The sequence below is a fragment of the Crassostrea angulata genome, chromosome 6 (genome assembly GCF_025612915.1).
Source record: "Crassostrea angulata isolate pt1a10 chromosome 6, ASM2561291v2, whole genome shotgun sequence".
NCBI lineage: Eukaryota > Metazoa > Mollusca > Bivalvia > Ostreida > Ostreidae > Magallana > Magallana angulata.
In genome coordinates, this window is record NC_069116.1 from 60,071,711 (window position 1) to 60,092,449 (window position 20,739).

Genomic DNA, 20,739 nt, shown 5'->3' on the forward strand with positions numbered 1-20,739 from the left:
TCGACTAGTTTGTGTATGGGCTTTGGTACTCAGGTGACCATGCACATTAAGGCCTCTTGGCCTCTTGTTAAATTTAAACGCTATTTTTTTTTATTTGATTCATTTAATAAATATCAATATCATAATGATAAACAAGATTTCATGATCTAAAGCAATTGATAGCAGGTGAAATATTATTGCAAAAAGATTTGTCTTAAGTTTAAGGTTACTGGTAAATTCTTTTTCATGGAGTTTTAAATAACTACTCTCAATACTTCGCAATGTTTTTTTTTTTTTACATATCTTGCTAATTTTACATTTTATGTCCCATGTTGTAGATGTCGTTTCAAAAGCCAGATTCAGGTATTGGTTGTTTTCTTTGTATTTACTTAAACTATTTATTCCCTTTTTCTGTCATTGCCGTTATCCAAATAAAAGTGCCGATGAACAAAGAGACATTAAGGTTATTGTTTGATGCTTATAATTGTTATAACTGTCTGATATTTATATTTTCAAGACAAGTACAACTTAAAATTACTTGTTTGTTCCCTTTACCATCATTGCCATTATCAAATTTTAAATACAAAGAAAGATAATTGCAAAGAATCCTAAAAGCTTTCATGTTTATACACAATTCATAGATATGTTGAAATTCTTTGTATAATTTATATGTTTCAGCTGTTTAATCTTTGCATAATGAGTTATTTATAGAGACTATCATAAGTCAAACCCATTTCTTTTTATCAATTTTATCTTGAATTATTTCTGAAGAGCAATATCCAATAATATAATTTTTCTAGTATTTCTCTGGTCAAAGAAATGCCCCAGCCATTAATTATTCTCCTGGCCAATATAATTATAGTTCATGTACCAGTACATCAGAAACTGTCATATCAACATCTAAACTTGTGAGTAATTGACTTCTGAGAAAACAAATATTATTGAAACCATTTCTATTTTACATTTGATTTTCAATTGAGTACAACAATGTGTGTGTTGCCTTAAATTTCGATTTCTAAGAGTATTATGCTGCTGTTCCAAGAACCTCTTTATCAATTATCATATGACATTTTACTGCATGTTCTTACAAAAAAATAATAATTCATAAAGTATAATATTTATGATATGTGTTTTTTATCTTAAGAATTTTAAAAAAATATGACACAAACATTTGTTTTTGAAAATTAGATGAGGTATATTATTGATAACATGGATGAAAATTCTGTTGTCTGTATTCCATTCCGAGCAGTAGTCTGCAATGTATGTAATGTGTAAACTTATTGCTAACAAACCTTTGGGGTTACACAGAACAGCCGTCCAAATGACCTAGTTCATTTCTCTCAACAGGGAAAAGGATCGGTAGAAACTCTAGCTGTTCTGTTTGTAGAATAGAAATTAAGTCCTAATTGTTATTGCGGGTGGACACCTCACATTTGTTTTCCAAAACATATTCCTCGACCTCAGAGGTTTAGTTCTTGTTATCATGAATGTTCTGAATAATTATCATATTTTATGTTTAATTAACAACAAACAGAACACAATTATACACAAAAGAAATAACTTGACATGAATTGTTGAGTGCATGCCGTGGTGCTTTTGTCTTTATTTTGTTACATTACCGTCATATTGTAATGTGTTTATAATTAGGGTCTTCCGTCTTCAGTGGAAGACCCTACTATTATTCTATTGTTTTTTTTTTTCACTTTTCTTCTTCTTATTTTTATTCTTTTTTAGTCTTATAAATTTTGTGCAGGCGTTTCTCGGAGATTGCTCTTTTGGTTTTCTTCAAATTTTCAGGGTTTAAGTGTCGGCATCTGAAATTTGTACGGCTGTTTCGATTTGTCAATTGTCACTTCCGGTCGGAAGTTATTGTCCCTTTACGATTTTTAAAAGTCAATTTTGTCGGCTAGAGATCTAAAAGACGAGTAAAGATAGAGGGCTGAAATTATCAGTGATTGTAGACATCCCTTTTTCGTTTTTTTATAATTTTTCTGTAGGGTTGATAGCGACCCTTTTACCGATTCAGTATATGTAATTTGTTTTAAAATCAATCAAAGCATTCTTGAGATATCAAGAATCAAAGTCCTGAAGCGAGAGTTCGAGTAGCTCAGTCTTTATAGAGTCGTGGACATTTGCCCAGGCGACTCATGTTCATTTGAGGAAGGCCAAAAATATTTTTCACTCATTTTTTGCTTATTATTTACATTTAAATGATGGGTTTTATCTAATATATTATAAAATCGGACGGAAGACCCATTCGTTGCTGGCAACGATAACGATCTAGTTATTATTTCTTTTTTGCATACAATATATTAATTGTACATTTTGTGATCAAATGTGTTGCAGATGTTTCTTCAAATGCAGGTACATAGTTTAAATTTTTTTAATTTATATCATTTCAAGCACATATAAACTTGATTGTTTATCCTTGTTATATTATTCCCTTATGTATATTCAAAGTACAGAATAATTACAAATTTACAAAAAAAACCTTTAAGTTATAATTGATGTTTATTCTGTTCATTTCTTCTCTCTCTCTCTCTCTCTCTCTCTCTCTCTCTCTCTCTCTCTCTCTCTCTCTCTCTCTCTCTCAGAATTCACTTATTTATTTCAAGTGTGACTTGTTAGGGTTCGTTAGCCATTATATTAAAGTTTCCATCAGCCTAAAATTATTAATAGTTTCCATCAATATGCCATTATCCAAATACAATGTAAAAGTACCAGGGGTACTGATGTTCAAAAAATGCTTTAAAATACCGTAAGCTTTATTATTTAAATTGTACTGTTCATTATATTATTTCTTTGAATTCTGGTATTTATTTTATTGCAAATGTTGCTTGTTCAGTTCCCTTTTTCCAATGTTGCCAATGAAAATACCAGTACCTGATGTGCAGGGAAGGACTATTTTTAGCTTTCTTACTTTCTTCTTTCTTGTTATAAAAGACTGTTCATAAATGTATATAATAATTATTTGCCATGTACACTTCAGTTGTCTCCTCAGGTAGTATGTTTTATGAATTATGAGTGTTTTAATTTTATCCACAATCTTAATAAAAGTTCAACAATTAGGTGATTGATTAATGTGTTGTTGCATGAATCAAATTCAAATTGGAGTTGTTGTGATTAGAAGTGCATGTACGCAGTATGTGCATGGATGCCAGGGTCACAGATTTTTCTGACTTTTGTGGTGTAGGTAAAGATTATAAGAGCTCTTTTTAGCACTAATTGAATTATTAAAGTTTGGATATTACTTAGTACTAAATGGCTGTCATAGGTCAAACTTTACTTTCCTTCAATTTTATCATATTAATAGATTGAATTATTTCTTGAGATTTCCAGTGTACTGAGTTTATGTACGAGTTAACAGTTAAAGAACATGACTGTACAGTTAACTAATGGGTTAATTTGATTTAAACACGTTCAAGTAACAATATCTGTTTTGAGGGCGGAATATGTTCTGCTTGGCGATGGATTTGTTTGTGTTCTGTTCAATCCTTAACATGTTGTTTGTCAAATCTCTAAATACTTAATATAAAAATATAAAAATAATAATAAAAAAAAAAAAAAATCGAGAACTCTTCTTAAATTTGTCAAAAGGGGGCAATGTTCTAGTTCTTTAAACAACTGAATTAGATTCGAGCAATGAAGAAAAATAGTTTTAACACATTGTGTCTGTGTTCTGATGGGAATGCTAAGATTGAATAGTACGGGGAATTCTGTGGAATCAACGCAACTTGTGGAGGCCATGTAATGGTTCCCCGTCCACACAAACTGACGTCCTCAAGGATTGATTATAAAAAACAGTACATGATTCATTAATGGTGCATAAAATTTGTAATGTTATTACGGTATGTCCCAATGTACCTGGTGTTTAACCACTGGTGAATGATGATCCATGAAAAAAAGGCCCTACGAAATTGAATGATTCCACAGTGAGACTGTACTTGGGTCAATGGAGGATGGATGATATTTATGTGTTTCTGTTGTTTTACAGGGGATAACATGCCGTCTGATGGTCCATCAGGTAACACTGGTGCGATAGTGGGAGGCGTGGTAGGTGCGTTAGCAGTGATTGCAGCAGTGGTAGCAGTGGTATTCATCAAAAATCGGAGAGAAGGTAAGCATTCAAATCTAGCAAATATAATACTACCAGCATCTTCAGCAGCTACATGTAGGCAACATACACTTTATCGAGAGTCTGAGAATATCGAGAGATATTGAGCTCTCTGGTAGAGCACAGGGGCATCTTATATCTCTGACATATATAATTATGAATTTATATATATGTTGGAGAGCAGAGCTGTAAGATGCTCCTGTGGTAGAAGGTTGAGAGCTACCTACTGTTATGTCAATGTACCAGTAAGAAAATAACATGAATAATATATATAACATATTTAACAGTATAACATGGGTGTAGTGAAATCACAGATACAGCAAAGATTTTGAAAATTTTAATTAAAAAATTTCTTCAATTTTAAAAAGATTTTAACGTCAAATGTATTGTACAATGAACTCAGACTGTAAAGAATACAGCAAATTGATAAGAAGTGCTGTAGAGGGGAGAGATGTATTTGTAGTCATAAAAGCTTTCATTTTTTTTATGACTTTATTTTTTTTAACTTGTAAGGGTTCGAGATTTAATATTATATTTAAATACCCAATAATTTAGGCTTCCATTACGCGGGCATGTTAAGGCTTCCCGATGGATTTTACAGCGATATGTAGAAAGTCACTTGTCAGTACTTCATACGATATGACGTCATAATTAACTTTGACGTCACGATCTGCATTCCTGTCGATGGTTCTCAGGGAATGTATCTTAACGTTTAAAGTGAATTATATCAAACCAGTATAATACCGCACATTTCCTTTACATAGATGCTGTTGTTAATGCTAGATGTACAGAATTCATTCATATTAAAAACCAGTATCAAATAATCGGCAGTTTTAAAGCTTTGTTTTAAGTAAAAGACTATTTATAAACAAGTGGTTTGGAGACTCTCCCTGTTACGTGTAAACAAACGAAAGAAGAAATTTTAATGCATGTAAAACAAGCTTGGCGCAGGTGAAAGATCAACACAATTTTAGAATATTTTACGTAAAATTGGTAGAGAATATAAGTACCAATGTGAATCGTGCTTGGGAAACCTACGCATTTACCCCAAATTTTTGTAAATCGCTTTTGATTGGTAAAAATGTGCATTATTTTGATGATTTTGTGGAATGTTTCAACAATATCTTCCATAAAGGAAATATCTGTTTCTTTCCCAAGCAAGAACTTCAAAGTATATGACTCAACAAAGGATTTTTCCTAAAATTATGTATGATTTAATGTCATTAATCACCTGCGCCGATGCGATTTAAATAGATCATTTGCAATATTAGGATTCGCCCGTCACGTGATTACAAAGTACATATGACGTCACAAAAACGCATCAAATATAATGTTTAACATCGGTGTCCATAAATGTCCACAGATATTAAGAAATACCCCCGGTCAAAGTAGTTTTGCGATGATTCAAATAATATTGTTTTCAAGCCGTATTTTAGCATCGGGACGCCTTAACATTGCTGCGTAAGTAGATTTTTTTTCAGGGCTTAAATTAAAAAAAAAATTTAACTATTCCTCATTGCAAATTCATTATATATATATGGATATTTAGTAATAATACATGTATTACAAATTAATTTGGTCCCTAGGATTTTATTTTGTGAAATTTAAATTCTACTGCAAAGTGATTAATGAACAGATTTGACAAAACAATGAGCACATGGCTTTCTCAGATGATTATTTTGAATCTAATTGGATAATTTCAAGATGCTGCAATTATATATCTCTATGTTTACTGTTCAGTATAATTATACATGCCCCCGAGTTTTTGACAATGAATTTTAAATTGAAGAAAATGAAATTGAAAATGTAAAATGTTAGAACTAATCTTACTAATAGTCAAATGAATACATTTGTAGAATTATTCCATGCTTTGTTTGTTTTTTCCAGGACATCAAGTTCCCGGTGGTGAAAATCAGGATGAGCAAAAGGTTCCTCTCTAATGATTGGGTCGGTATCTTAGCCCATCTAGGGCCCATTGTCACAGTGGTATATATATATTTTCTAGTATACAAATATTATAAACTCTGAAAGTTTAAGGAATGCATCTTTTGTTTATTTCATATGTTAAAGGTTAGTGATACATGTATTGATATCAACCACGTTTTAGAAGGTGCGTTTCTTAACTTCCATAGATTTATATCTTCTTCTATAGAATTATATTATTTAATAATTACTTTCATTTTCATCTTATTTCAAATATAAAACCAAGAAAACAACCAAATTAGAACCACTAACCATGTACATGTACTATAAAGTTTTACAATAAAAATATTGATAATTGTTAATTAGTTAGAATTAATGTCATGATAATAAAACGGGTTTCCGTTACGTATTTTCATTTCATTTGGAATCCATCAATAAATTTTTATTTTATTTAATTTTATTAATTTTGTTTTAAATTGCATTTTTAAATTGATTTTCATTATGAAAGTTATAATACTTGTCACCTGTTTAGATCATCAATCCTAGCTCTTTCCAATTATCAGATAGTTTTCATACGGCCAAAAATATAAAGATTAAAATTCCAAGACCCTGCTGCATGAATTATGATCAAATGCTGTAGCATTATTTAAACTTATGTTCCATATTATTTTTATTTATTTAAACAATATTTTATTCAATATAACATATTGAATTGATTGGGCAGCAGGCACAGACTATTTCAGGCCTCTCCCTACATCAAGGTGATGAGCCATATTAAAAGGAGAATATAAAGTCCATTTACAGTTAAAAATAGTTATTCCTCCTTTGCAACTCTTACTGTCGAATTATATTCTCTAAGTTCCATAGAATCTAGAGTTCGTATGTTTTGGCCTAAGAACTTTATATGATATTAGTCAAATTTGGCCCCCAGAATTCGCCATTTTTTAAAGTGTTTCAGGTACATTAAATTTTGTAGTATTTTTTAGAATAGTTGATAAAGAATATATTTTTCACCTATTTATTTGATTTAATTGCACTCACTGGAGTATATGACGTCAGAAGTAATGCTATTTTATGTATTTAAATCAAATTCAGTCATTAATTGATGTTTTTCACATCTTTTTGTGAATAGGAAATAAAGAGCAAGGTTTGAAAAAGAAAGAACTTTTTGTCATTATAAGTATTGGATGGATACATCTTTGGTGAAAATATTTTGTTTGTTCAAGCAATCGCTTAATTTTTCTTATAGAAAAGCTGTTTGAAAACAAGCCATTTTGTGCTCAAAATGCAAAAATGGTGGGAAAAGATAAACTTCATGATGTCATATTTTTAAATTGTGAACATATAAATCAAAATGAAAATTATGAAAAAATTGCAAATGTATATCTGTACAAAGAAATCAAAGAATTACAGTAAAATGACGATGTTCATTTAATTAACTTAAGGTGGAATAACACATCATCACAAAATGGCTGACCTCTGATCAAAAGGACATTTCGTTTTATTAAAGGGATTTTATCGACGATAACATGTCACTTACTCCATAGCCGAGTGGATAAAGTGTCGGGCTTGTGATCCGTACATCCCGGGATCAAATCCCGAAGGGGATTTTGTTGTTACTTACTGAATTGATTTTTTTAGATACTCATTTTTTTATCCCCAAACTGGAAATTTTTTGCTTATTTGACATTTGTACAGTTTATTTATGATTAAATCTTTCATAATCAAATAATTTAATGTCTATTTGATTGACTTTTTCCAGGTGTGTTATTCCACCTTATGGGGGCCATTTTTGGCTCAAACCATAGATAGTCCTTTAAATGTTAAAAATTGTCCCACACAGAACTGAATTGTCTTAGAAATATGCACAGTTTTGGCATATACCTTGTAAAGCAATATAAATTGTTATTGAATATATTATGACAGAGTCATAACACAATGTCATGTACACTCATTTATCATCTGGGTAAGAGTTATATATATCTTGTTTAATAGTCACTCCATTCACAAATTAATTGTTGAGTGTTTTTAATGGTCTTTAAAAGTTTATAAAAGCTGTCTATATATTCCTATTGCAGATAAAACTTGCTGAAGACCATTACAACTGCAATAGAAATTTCGATGCTGAAAAATGTAACTTTAGGATGTTGTAGACTGAGACGACTTCCTGGTTACAACTACTTCTACATAAGTGCCATCAAGTCCACTTGTATGTATCTGAGGACTCTTATGAATAAGTGTTTGGAATTGTATTTTTTGTTGAAACTTCCTATTAATAATTAGGACACTTATGTAAAATATAGAAGGATGCAGTTGGGTTTTTTTTGGCGAAGAGGAAGGAGTATAAAATGTATTTTATTATCAATAAATAGGCATTTAGATAGGAAGTTGTCCAAACAATACATGTATCATAAACTTTCAGAAAGGGGATGTTTAAAATGAGACATTTAAGTCAAGCGAAACTAAAACATTACAGGCTCATCCACTGGAAATATTTTAACGTTGACAATTTATCCACAAAAATTCGCACCTTCAAATTTAATGATTCCACAGATACCATAATGATTGTGCGGCTCTCAAAGCTGCATGCTTTTTTTTTTAAAGAGATTTTACAGTACATGGTTAACACAAATGTTCTTGATTTGATGTAGAATCTAATTTTTATGATACAAATATCTGTTATGTACCTCTGTGAGAGATTTATGTGCTTGCCATTCATACCGTATAATGGGTATTTTCTGCGACTCGAAATTTTTGTGGTTTAGACCCTAAAAGATATCAAATTATATTCTGTGTTTGCAATTTCTGCGATAACATTAGACAGCAAAACATAAATTTTATCATAGTTGATTTTATACATTGTATCAAATTTTGAATCCGTCTTTCATGCGCTTTACGGAACTCCACTTGGAGTATTACCATCATTACCGAGTGTAATAAAGGTGTTAATTTCCCATTACGTAAACAGCCACCTGTTGGCTCTAGCTGCAGTAATTGTCACATGGTCAACGCTTATCTAACGATATCCGGTAAAGCACATATTTGTCTCATCATTGTGCACAAAAATTTTACAAAATTATTTATCAATATCTATAAATTATCCTATAATTATGCTATAATTGTCTAGGAAGACTGTTGTTAATCATGGGTAATAACCGAATACAGACTGTTAAGTAACATATTAACCACGTTAACGGTAGCAACCGGTAGAGACAGCAATCATTGCATTATAACAAGTGTACATAATTTAAGAATATTTGCAATTTTAATTTCTGCAGATTTGTAATATTCGCAAAATACCACAGAAAATAAACAGCCACAAAAAATACCCATGATACAGTATATAGTCTGTGCACTCTCAGTGCCTTGCACCATTATTTTATAATTTTGGGGAAGAATTTTATTTGTTAATTAAGTGACTGCTTCATTAATAGTTGGAGCATTAATGCTAATTTAGTGTACAGAATACTAATAAAGTATATAAGTCCAACATTAAAATTTTATTAATGGATGAAGATTTGCCAATTTTAAAGGTTTTAGAAGAATAGTTTTATGTCAAAAAGAAACAAGCAGAGATGTAAAAACTTAGATCAAAGTCTGGACTATTTGTATTTGTTTTTTTACCGTAATACTAGTATTAAGCAGATGCCGGATTTTTTAATACCTGTCTTATTTTTACATAAGTATGTTGAATGTACTGAGCAAGCAAGTGTAAACGTAATATGCTTCTAGTATTTTTTATGCTATGAGTTTATTTTACATGTTTGGTATGTTTAATATATACACATTTACATTATGTATTGTAATAGACTGTAGAGTATCTTCCAATAAATTGTCCTGTAAATTCTGATAATGTAGCATAATAACAAGGAAGACTTTGTAACTTCTCTTCATGCAATATAGCCAAGGCTATGTCAACACTGGATCTCTTTTTGAACTTCAATCTATTTGCAATTCAGCAAAATCACCCTATTTTGATAGAGTATCTTAAACCTATAACAACAAAACAGCATTCAAATGCTCAGAACTTTTATTGAACTGATTTTTTATTGAAGAAACATCACACTGTCATGTTCGATTGAATACTTTTAGTGCCTCCCTCTCCAATCCTAAATAGCTAATTCAAGTGGCCACATTAAGACAAATCATTCGATCTTTGTGCTGATCTGATGAACAGTAATATGCTGGTTCATGTAATTCATGGCCATTGGATAAAAGGTTAAGGAGGACAATGTCGTAACAGGTCACAAGGTCATTGTGTCACACAGTAAGTCATTGATCAACTAATTAGGATGGCTTATTGGTGGTTTTGCATGCATGTCTTTTTTTTTTTTTTAATTTAGGTTAAAATGCAAAACTATTATATTTGATGTATTTTTTGTTATAGGATGTATTTTTCTGTTCCAGTTTTACACTGTGTGTGCACGATAGTGTTGTTTGCATAATCTTTTGTTTATTGCATTTTTAATGAATTTATACATGTCACACATACATGTACCTAGTGCAAGAGAAATTTTATTCAACCATTTTTCATTACCAGTATATTTAGTATTATATGTCATAATTTGAATGTTTGATCAGGAATAGAACTTGCTTTCATGAATGTTGTTCCATCTTCGTTTGTAAAACGTTCGCATAATTATGTAAAATGAAAAGGCTGTTAACTAAAGACTACGGTAACCTTCACTGGATAGTCATGCAGACTTCCAAAATACTAATAATTGAAATTGAAGAAGAGCAATAACTGAATTAAACCATCAGCTGCTATCTTAATGCATTTTTGGAAAAATTAAAACTTTAATTACCGTAACATGAAATAGTATAATCGGGGCAGTTTGTCAATGTATTTCATATTTGAAAAATTTTCTTCAGCAATCTATGTTTTTTTAAAAGTAAGGTTGGTAGATATATTCAGATATCGATCATCTGTCCTCTTTTGTGTTGACAACAAAATCATTCAACACTATAACTCGATTTTCTTCTAATGATTTTTGTAGAGATTAGTCTGTATAAATTGTTCTTCGTTGTGACTTGTATGCATACATTATTAATATGTATTATTATGTATTTTACTTTTCATTAATTATAATTACAGTTTGTGCATTTTAGTAAACGGTTTATCCCTTCTTCTGGACTCCTGGACAAATGAAAAGGTCATACATATGTCATAATTTCATTTGTTCAAGCAATTTTTGTATCACTTGACAAAAATAAAATGTTATTATGCTTCATTCAAAGGTTTTAAATAGCTTATATCCAAAATATGACCAGAAGAGACTAAAATGTCATCAGCAATTGATAATTCTTGATATCACTTACCGGTAATATTTTGAAAATTACAATTTGTATTTTAACTAAATTTTTGACACTGGATGTTGCAGCTCAAAAATGCTTTGATTTTCATTTCAATTATTAGAACATTATCAAGTCAATCATAAAATGAGCTCCGTTTCACTGAACAAATGCTGAAGAAAGGATTAAAGCTGAACACCACTTGTAAAAGGCAATGTCCACCATATTTTTCATCCATTGCCACTATCTCTACAACCTCTATATAACCTGAAGACCTCTTAGCAGTTCAAAGAATTTCGCTGTAAAGGTCTCATCTGTGTGGACGTATATTTTGTCTGGCCGTCTTACTCTGTCGTGATGAAATTGTCAAATTTTTCAACGCAAGAGTATACTACCTGCAACATCATTCAAATAATCAGATTATTCAATGCATTTTTTACAAACATAATATGCACATAATGCAATGAACAAGTGTACAAATTCTCAGACCACAAATGGAATGTCGGCCTTGAGTTTTAGGAGTGTAACCAAATCAAAGGGTTTTTATACCTATATTATATAAGTGTGGTGTTCAGTTTTAATCTGGGGTCCAGAAAAAGATGCACAACTTATTCAAATTATTAACAGTATTTTTATTTTCTTTTTAGCAGCATTATACCATTATGTCAGTGCTGACATTTTAATGGCAGCAATGTGTTATGTTCTTTGCTGAGTATCAAGTGTGCCTAATGTTCTGAGTTATCATCAATAAAAAAATTTAGTTACATACGGCTGTTGGTTTCTTTGCATATTGAATGCGAAATCCATACCAAGTAAATGTATTTATTAAATGAATGATTAATTTCTAGCTCTCTGATTGGTTAATATCCAACTATCTAGAATATATAGAACATTATATTCACCTGCAAATGACCAAGGAGGTCAATATAACATTGATTTTCTCTGCATTGCACCAAAAATAGATCGTTTAATGAAATATTGTTTTTATCAATTTATTTGGCTATGGCTTCAAACTAAAATCTTAGCTTAAAAACACTCAGTTTGATATTTTTGTATTAATTCGTGGCTGAATTGTATAAAAAAAAAAAATTATTGCTGTTTTTCAATCAATACGATAACTTAGCTACCCTCGAAGTACAATATTCACCTCACCTCCGGCTTGGTAAATACGCCTATTGTACTTCTCGGGTAGCTAAATAATCATGTTGACCTCAAAATAGGCAATAGTTGTATATCATTGTAAATAATGTATTTTAAAGTGGCTTATTATAAGCACTATAAATAAGTCTCCATATCACCTTAACAGTAGGAGTGGGTAATAATAACTACAGGTGTATACTCTTATTCATCCATAGACTTGAAAAAATAATCCTGCAGTTACATGTCTTTCACTGACATCTTGCACAATTTTTTTCCCTTGAAAAATCATTTTTTTTTGGTCAGACTGATCAGTTTGAAGGCATTATTACAGGAAATTTAGGCCAGGGTAATGTAGTGTATGGCATTATTACATACATTTAATCATATTACATGTAGTTTATGGCATTATTACATACATTTAATCACACTACATGTAGTTTATGGCAGTTTTACATGTAGTGTATGGCTTTATTACATTACAAAATTTAAGACCACATCCACATGCCTACATTATGAGGCTGGATGTAAACTTTCTGCAAAACTAGTACAAGTTTCGACTGTGGATAAAACAACTTAAACAATTTTGAGAGGAAAATATCACGCATATAACTATTTTATTGATATGTACATGTACATTTAGAAACATAATGAGAAAGCATAAATCCATTGGAATTTGTCAACAAACATGCACACCTGAGACTGATGCGATATGCTGTTCTTTCTCACTTAAGTTTTCCAATCCCCTTACCAATTGCAAATATAGAATTCATATAACTCTGAAATCTAAATTATGCGTTTATATATATCACTTCACAAATCGTAGGATATCCTTTAGATGCAAACTTCATTTTAATAAAATACAGTACTGTACATGAAATATGTTTTGACAAAAATCATATCTGACAAGTTTTTCATGTTTTAGTACAAAAACTACTTTGTCCTCACACTAAAACTGGTACCAGCAATGATGTGCTGAATATGACCAAAAATATAACATGCATGTAGAAGCAAGGATGTGATCAAAATGATTTGAAAATTGAAATGATCCAAGCAACTGTGGGTGAAACATGGGGCAGTACAGTACAGCAAGGATGTGTTGATGCAATGAAATCAACCCCTGACCAATTTTCTTTACACAGTCACATTAGAACCACATTGCAGACCGTCCGTCTAACATTCTCCTTATGTCTGGTTACTGTCCGTCTCTCACCGTCTCCGTGTCTGGGGAGCCACTCCCTCGTCTTGTCACCGAATGTCTCTCTCCTCGTCGCTCCCTTCGCCTGTCTGCTCCGTGGGTCGTTAATCAGACGCCTGCCCATTCCTCTCCTCATCCTCTGTGGGTCGTTTATCGGAAGCCTGCCCACTCCTCTCCTCATCCTCTTCATCAGAATCTTCTTCCTCTTCACTGTCATCGTTTTCTTCCTTTTTGGTTGTTTCTACAACAATGAATTGATATTTGTGAGCAGTCTGATATAATAAAATGTGCTTAACATATTGGATGTAGGTACAAGTATTATGAAATCTATATATACTATATTAAAGATTTAGGTATTATAAAATTTGTATATAAATATTGGTATTATCAGGGACGAATTTACTAATGGAATAGGCAACTATTGCAAGTTTCGCTGAAATATCAATTTTAACTTCATTTATCTATTATGTTACTAGATATATTGATATGAAACATTTAAAAGAAATATCTAAAAATTATTTTACAATTGTTATTTGTACTTAATGTCTGTGATCTGATCATAATTATGACAGAGTTTTTAAAACCCATAGACCAATTTTTGCCTCATTTCCAAGATTGCATAAAAATTGATGTTTATTTTCTTTTTATATAAATTTTATATAAATTATTTTTCAACATATGGTTAAAAATTTATGAAAAAACAATCCCTTTTAAAAAAATGATATAAATAATCTTTAATAATCTCTCATAAAATTTGTCAAGGCTTGCATTATATTTTGGGAAGTAAACATGGCAAATGAAGAAGTTGCCATTCCTGTTAGTACATGTGTATACACATGTATGTCCCTGATATTATAAAATCTGTACATAAGATAACGGTACATTAATTATACAATCTGTATATATGAGATATAGGTGTTATAAAGTCTGTACATAAAATAATGGTACATTAATCATACAATCTGTATATATGAGATATAGGTATTATAAAGTCTGTACATAAAATAATGGTACATTAATTATACAATCTGTATAAATGAGATATAGGTACATGTATTATGAAATCTGTGAGTAAGATGGGTGTTGTTTAATCCTTATATTTAATAATGATATTGTAAATTGAGCTGTTTCATTCATAAATTTATCATTCCAACACCCCAAAAAAAAGGAAATTATTACTGTAAACGTTTCTTACCTTCAGATGGCTTGCTCTTTTTAGCTTTAAGTTTCTGCTTTTTTTTATTTCTGAAAATTTCAAAAAGGAGCATTGCATTAACCACACCAATTAAAGTGGCAAGACTTGACTTAATACCAATATCTCAGTTTTCACATGTAACAAACAAACTCTGGCAGGAATACATTGATAAAACCCTCTTTCATTGTCCTTAGGTACCGGGTAGTTTACCAGTGACACATTACTTCAACATTTGTAAAACTTGTTAAAGTTTCTAAGCGTATTCACCTCCACTTTTCTTTGACTCTTACAGTAGGGTGGTGGAGGTGTAAAATCAATGATAATTCTCTGCAACAAGCTCAATGAGCTCTACCACTCCAAGCAGGAGTGCAGTGTTAGCAGGGATTAGTGTGACTTCTTGGCATTTGGTAATCTAAAATCCACCAACCTATTGCCCCTTTTCTTAGTCTTTCTCCCTACCCACCTTTGGCCCCATTTCTTAGCCTTTCTCCCTACCCACCTTTGGCCCCATTTCTTGACCTTCCTCTACTCTACCCACCTTTGGCCCCATTTCTTGACCTTCCTCCACTCCACCCACCTTTGGCCCCATTTCTTGACCTTCCTCTACTCTACCCACCTTTGGCCCCATTTCTTGACCTTCCTCCACTCCACCCACCTTTGGCCCCATTTCTTGACCTTCCTCCACTCCACCCACCTTTGGCCCCATTTCTTGACCTTCCTCTACTCTACCCACCTTTGGCCCCATTTCTTGACCTTCCTCTACTCTACCCACCTTTTGGCTCTTTTCTTGGCTGTTCTCTCATCGGCTGCCTTTTGATTCTGCTCTATCTTTTTCTGATATTCTTGATCCTTTGCAGTCTACAAAAGGTACATGATTTGAAGTATTATAAATACTGTATATATATATTTGTATAAAAAATAAGAGGCCAATAGGTCTTAACGGTCACCTGAGTACCATAGCCCATACACAAATTTGTCGAGGAGTCTCATAAATGCATTTAATCCAGTTTCATTATGGAGTAGAAGATTATAATATTGTACTGCCATCCACCATGAATTTCACAGTTTAGGTAGAGGAGTCCGTTGACGTTATAACCATGCACTCAGTTTTATTCAAATATATATGGGAGAAGAAAAGAAGATTTTCTAAGATTTGATACATTTTCACTATATGGCCAAAGTGGCCCCACCCTATAGCCTGAACCCCTGACCCAGGGGCCATGAATTTCACAATTTTAGTAGAGGGCTTCATGGACATCATAACCAGGCATTCAGTTTTTTCCTCACTTGTGTGGGAGTAGAGAAGAAGATTGTTGAAATTTTGGCTTTTTTTTTTGCATATTTGGCCCCACCCCTGGCACCACAGGGCTGGTAGAGCCATGAATTTCACAATGTACATTCTTCTTAACATAGAAATGCTTCATACAAATCAAAGGCCTGAAGGGCCATAATGGCTTACGGGTTTGATATGACTATATTTACATACATGGATCGAGTATGATTCCCTCTATTTCTAACGGAAACTTTAGTTTATTTATAGCTCTATAGAAAGTAACTAGCTACATGTAATTCATAGATCTATAAAAAACTAACAGGACCAATATCAACATGCCCCATTTGTTGATTGCATGGTCGAACCTTAGTGTCCGAAACAGACAGGATTGAAAAATCTAGACGCCTCTTTTATCAATTGATTGAAACCACCATTGCTTTTAGGAAAATCATAGACTGCATAAAATAATAATGATGATGTCAGATTCAAACTCCAATATGAGACAATTTGTTTCTTTCTTTTATCCAACGACTGAAGTATATTAACTGTAAATTCATTCAACTATATAGGACACAAAAACACTTAAAACCAACATGCTCTCAAATAGCAGTATTATGACCTTGTATTCCTACACACTATGAACTTGCGCGAGAGTTGGTGCACGGTGCGACGTAACAGCGCCACAGGCTGCACCAACTCACTGCGCGTAAAAATAATATAACCAATTGATGAAATGTACTGCATGTTATGTACTATAATTAGTGAATTCTCATTAAATCTACACCAACAAGTATTATTCCATTTTAGTTGTATCTTATAAATGTATATTTATTCATATTTTTCTGGGTTTTTTTAAGAGGCTGACCTTCACAAGCTTTTATAAGAAATATATATTCACAAGGCAGTTCTAACACCTTCTGTTTTATTTCCCCCCCCCCCCCCCTTTGTACAGAGATAAACTCTTTGGGGGGGGGGGGGGGGGCAAGAAACAGGCAGAACTATGAAATTACAGCAAAGTTGTTTTGACACCAAATTTAATTAAAATTAATTACTGCACTATAACTTTGCAGTCAGTCTCTCTTCACATGACATGTGCACACAGTCATTTTCAGAGGCATACTATACGATGTCTCTATGTTATAATAATGTGACATCGCTTCCGTATATGACTTGCAATCAAGCTTAACTGCATATTGTTTTCTTATTTGAGGTCATTTGGTCTCAAGTTTCCAATATTTTTACGACAAATTAACAGTTCAATCATAGCACAACCAAGGTAAGTCCATCGAGCGAACATTGTGCTATTTTTAGATCTTGGAAAATCCCCAACATTCGATAATGGCGGAGGTGTCGAAGAAGGCACATTATATTAAAACAAGTAGTAATTGCCCCTCTATTTATGCATTTATTACCGATTTATAATCCCAGTTTCAAAATATCTCAATCATAAGTTCAGTCCTTTAACCGTTAAACACTTTCCCCCTTGCTGAGTTCGATGTCGATCGAAGTTAGCGACGCTGTCTGCGGGTGCAAACGTTTTTATGAAGATTGAACGAAATAACGACAACTTTACATTAACTTATCACTGTTAGGATCTGAAATAATTGGGAAAAGATTTTTTGCTTATAATACATGTAAGTATGCATAGCGGAAAGCATGGCGGTACTGTGTGATGTATGGCGGGGGCCTATACCTCTATGCAAAAACGGCCTAGGGAAAACACTGCAGCTGATATTCATTCGCGTTAGATTTCGAGTTTGTTTAAATAAAGTCAATTCATATTGGTTACAATAACATAAGTGATAATAACATATGAAAAAATATAATCTTGCTTAAAGATATTTATTATGAACAACAAACAGTTAACTTTGCAACATTCGAATAGAACTATTTTTTGTCGCGCATGTTCAGATAACTGAACTCTTTGCCGTAAAGATTATCCGGCAACTAGATGGCCGTAAGCCATAAAAATGGTAACAATTGGCCCAGTAGTTTTTAAGAAGAAATTAAAAATGTAAAATTGTTAACACATGACACACGACGATGGACGAAGACCGATTGCATTAGGTCACCCGAGTGACTCAGGTGACCTAAAAATGGATTAATAAATGAACCGGTATACATTCTATGACTATGTCATGATTTATGTTTAATCATAAATACGCATATATACTTAAAATAAAGTTCATGTATTTTAATGAAAAGGTATTTCTTTACAATCTTGGATATAAATGAGATGAATACAAAAATGGACATGCACACACTATGGTAGATTAAAATCAATGTCAGATGCTTACTTTTTCAGCCTTTTCATCAATGAACTTTTGTCTTGCATATTCCCTGCGCCGGACCCCTCTATACACATGAAAATCCCCACTTCCAGCCCCAGCACTTGAACCTGTCATGAAAATGTTACACCTAGTATCATCAATCTCTCTCTCTCTCTCTCTCTCTCTCTCTCTCTCTCTCTCTCTCTCTGCCAATCTATATCCAGTAAGATAATTATATTCTTTTGAGAGGTGTTAACTGATTACAGGTAGTCAAATATTTTCATTTGAACACTTTGAATTTCTCTATTCTCAAATCACAAACAAATGGAGATTAACTTCAGCAGCATCTTATTTTACCCCAGACATTCCTGATAAATTCATGAGGCGCCCTTGGTTCCTTTTCTTTCGATTTTTCTGGTATGAATGCTTCTTTGTTCTGAAAATAAAATGTGCAGTTCATCTGTTTATTTGAATTTTCACTCAAAGATTATACAAGTTGGACTGGTCAAACAACTGCAACTTTGACTTTGATTATCTTGATAGACAATCAGGTCCAGTAAAATCACTAGATTCAGCTATGTACCTTGAATTGCCTACATGTACAGAGCTTTAAATACCTACCTGAAGTAGCCTCAAGTAGGTCTGTTTAGCTTATTTTATGCAGTTTTGCTTTTTATCTAAAGAAGAACTGTCAAAATATTTGTACTGTGTAGGTGCATGTATAAGAAAACAACCCAGAGCAAAAATTTCATAAAACATCATTGCTTTTGAGCAATTTTAAGCAAAACACGAATTTCTATTATTTGAGTACTATATGCCACCGTGTGTGATGAAGCATGGATAAGACTACACAAATATATCAAAGACATAAATAAAAGGGTGATTGATGCTGATAGGCATTAAAACAAACAGCTAGAGAGAGAGATTGATGATCACAAAATGAAATTGGCTATAAAAATCAGATTTAACGCTAACATGGACTCAATCCCAAAAACGGCAGGAAAATAAATACCGGATTTCTCATCAATTTTTCCAGCTTAAGCCTTTGGATATCTGTTGGTCCTTTTAAAACAACAACTGGTTTGCTATCTGCATCTTCTGACTTTTTCGTTTTCGACTCCATTTTGTTTTCTTAGTTAACTCGTTCGCGATGAATTTCGACCGGTTACCCAGAAACTCGTACCTGACTATTTTGAGACAGTTACTCTTTGATTCTAAGCTGAATTTCTGTATTTAAACAATATACATTGGTATTTTGATAGGTACAAACCTAGTTTAAATGTTTAGCAATATTTCACAGGTTCTTGAGAACAAGACAGGTGATGTTGACCCCTTGTGTAACCCCCTCCCTTTTTTTCTAAACCATATTTTTTCGGCAATTTTTTCTCTATCAAACTAATACTTTTACGCATTAAAATTCATTCCATCTATAAATGATTTAAAAAGTCTAAATTAGAAGGTATGGTTTGGCCAAAAAGGTGTTATTTTACTACTGAAGTAAGTTCAACGTTTGTCATTTCAGTTTTATGTCATTATTAAAATTCGGTGGCCACGCATAAACACAGATTTTCCTGTATCATATTTTGATATGCTTTGTCAATGATTTAAGACAAACTAATGCTGTTGCTATGGGAACCACTAGTAGTCATGGTAACAGAAGCTAGATAATGAATTTTTTTTGTAAATATAAACTATTTAAATGAAAAAAATATTTAGAAAATTTTTAAAAATCCTGTTTTAAAAATAACCACTGGTTTTCTTGGTAACATTCTTGAGATTTTGATATGTGCCCTCTGATATTTTTTGTTTAAATATACGATATACTAGTATATCATATACATTAAATTATGCAATATTATTTTATATATTTAATAGCTTGTAAAAGCCACAACTACTATCTAATTTTACCCCAAGGAGAGAAATACATTTTAAAAGGATTGTTTAGAAGAAAAAATTAAAATCTAGTTTTCAAGATGGCAGGGTGGGTGGGGTTGGTTGAATGTCAGCACTTACATTGACATGACTTGGCAGACAGTGTCTTGACGATGTGCCCTATACTATAGCTGAAATACCTTTGACTCGAAACTTATCACTTAATCTTAATAGTTTCCAGTTAACCTGTCACTGCACACACTTCTCGATCCTTGCATGACTTTTTCATAGCAATGAAGAAATCTGTACCAAGTCTAGCAATTACATCGTCTACAATTAGTTGTCTGGTAGATGGCCAGATGGACTGGATACAGAATTCATGTAAAGAGCCTTTGCAAGAAATTGCATTTCCAATACATATGTCTGGGCAAACGTTTTCCTGGGAGAGTGCATGGTACAAACATTTATATGCAGTAATCAGCCCAC

General features: G+C 32.4%; 2 protein-coding genes across 3 annotated transcripts in view; one reads left to right on the top strand and one right to left on the bottom strand.

Moving 5' to 3' along the window:
* LOC128189011 (uncharacterized) overlaps positions 1–12,074 on the top strand; it is a 47,887-nt gene extending 35,813 nt beyond the window's left edge. Inside the window, exons 5-7 of one of the 2 annotated variants that reach the window (XM_052860382.1) lie at positions 3,974–4,096; positions 5,981–6,079; positions 8,095–12,074. In XM_052860382.1, the coding sequence (XP_052716342.1) occupies positions 3,974–4,096; positions 5,981–6,033 (176 nt within the window). In that variant the 3' untranslated portion in view covers positions 6,034–6,079; positions 8,095–12,074. The remainder of the gene's footprint in view (positions 1–3,973; positions 4,097–5,980; positions 6,080–8,094) is intronic. The other variant, XM_052860381.1, reaches the window with a different exon arrangement.
* Positions 12,075–13,043: 969 nt separating this feature from the next.
* On the bottom strand, positions 13,044–19,552 carry LOC128189013 (PRKR-interacting protein 1 homolog). The gene is made up of 6 exons (XM_052860385.1): positions 19,394–19,552; positions 18,739–18,817; positions 18,409–18,509; positions 15,611–15,696; positions 14,839–14,888; positions 13,044–13,884 (listed from the first exon to the last, which is right to left on the bottom strand). The coding sequence occupies exons 1-6, from the start codon at positions 19,502–19,504 to the stop codon at positions 13,748–13,750; spliced, it is 564 nt and encodes a 187-aa protein (XP_052716345.1). The 5' UTR covers positions 19,505–19,552; the 3' UTR covers positions 13,044–13,747.
* Positions 19,553–20,739: the final 1,187 nt, after the last annotated feature.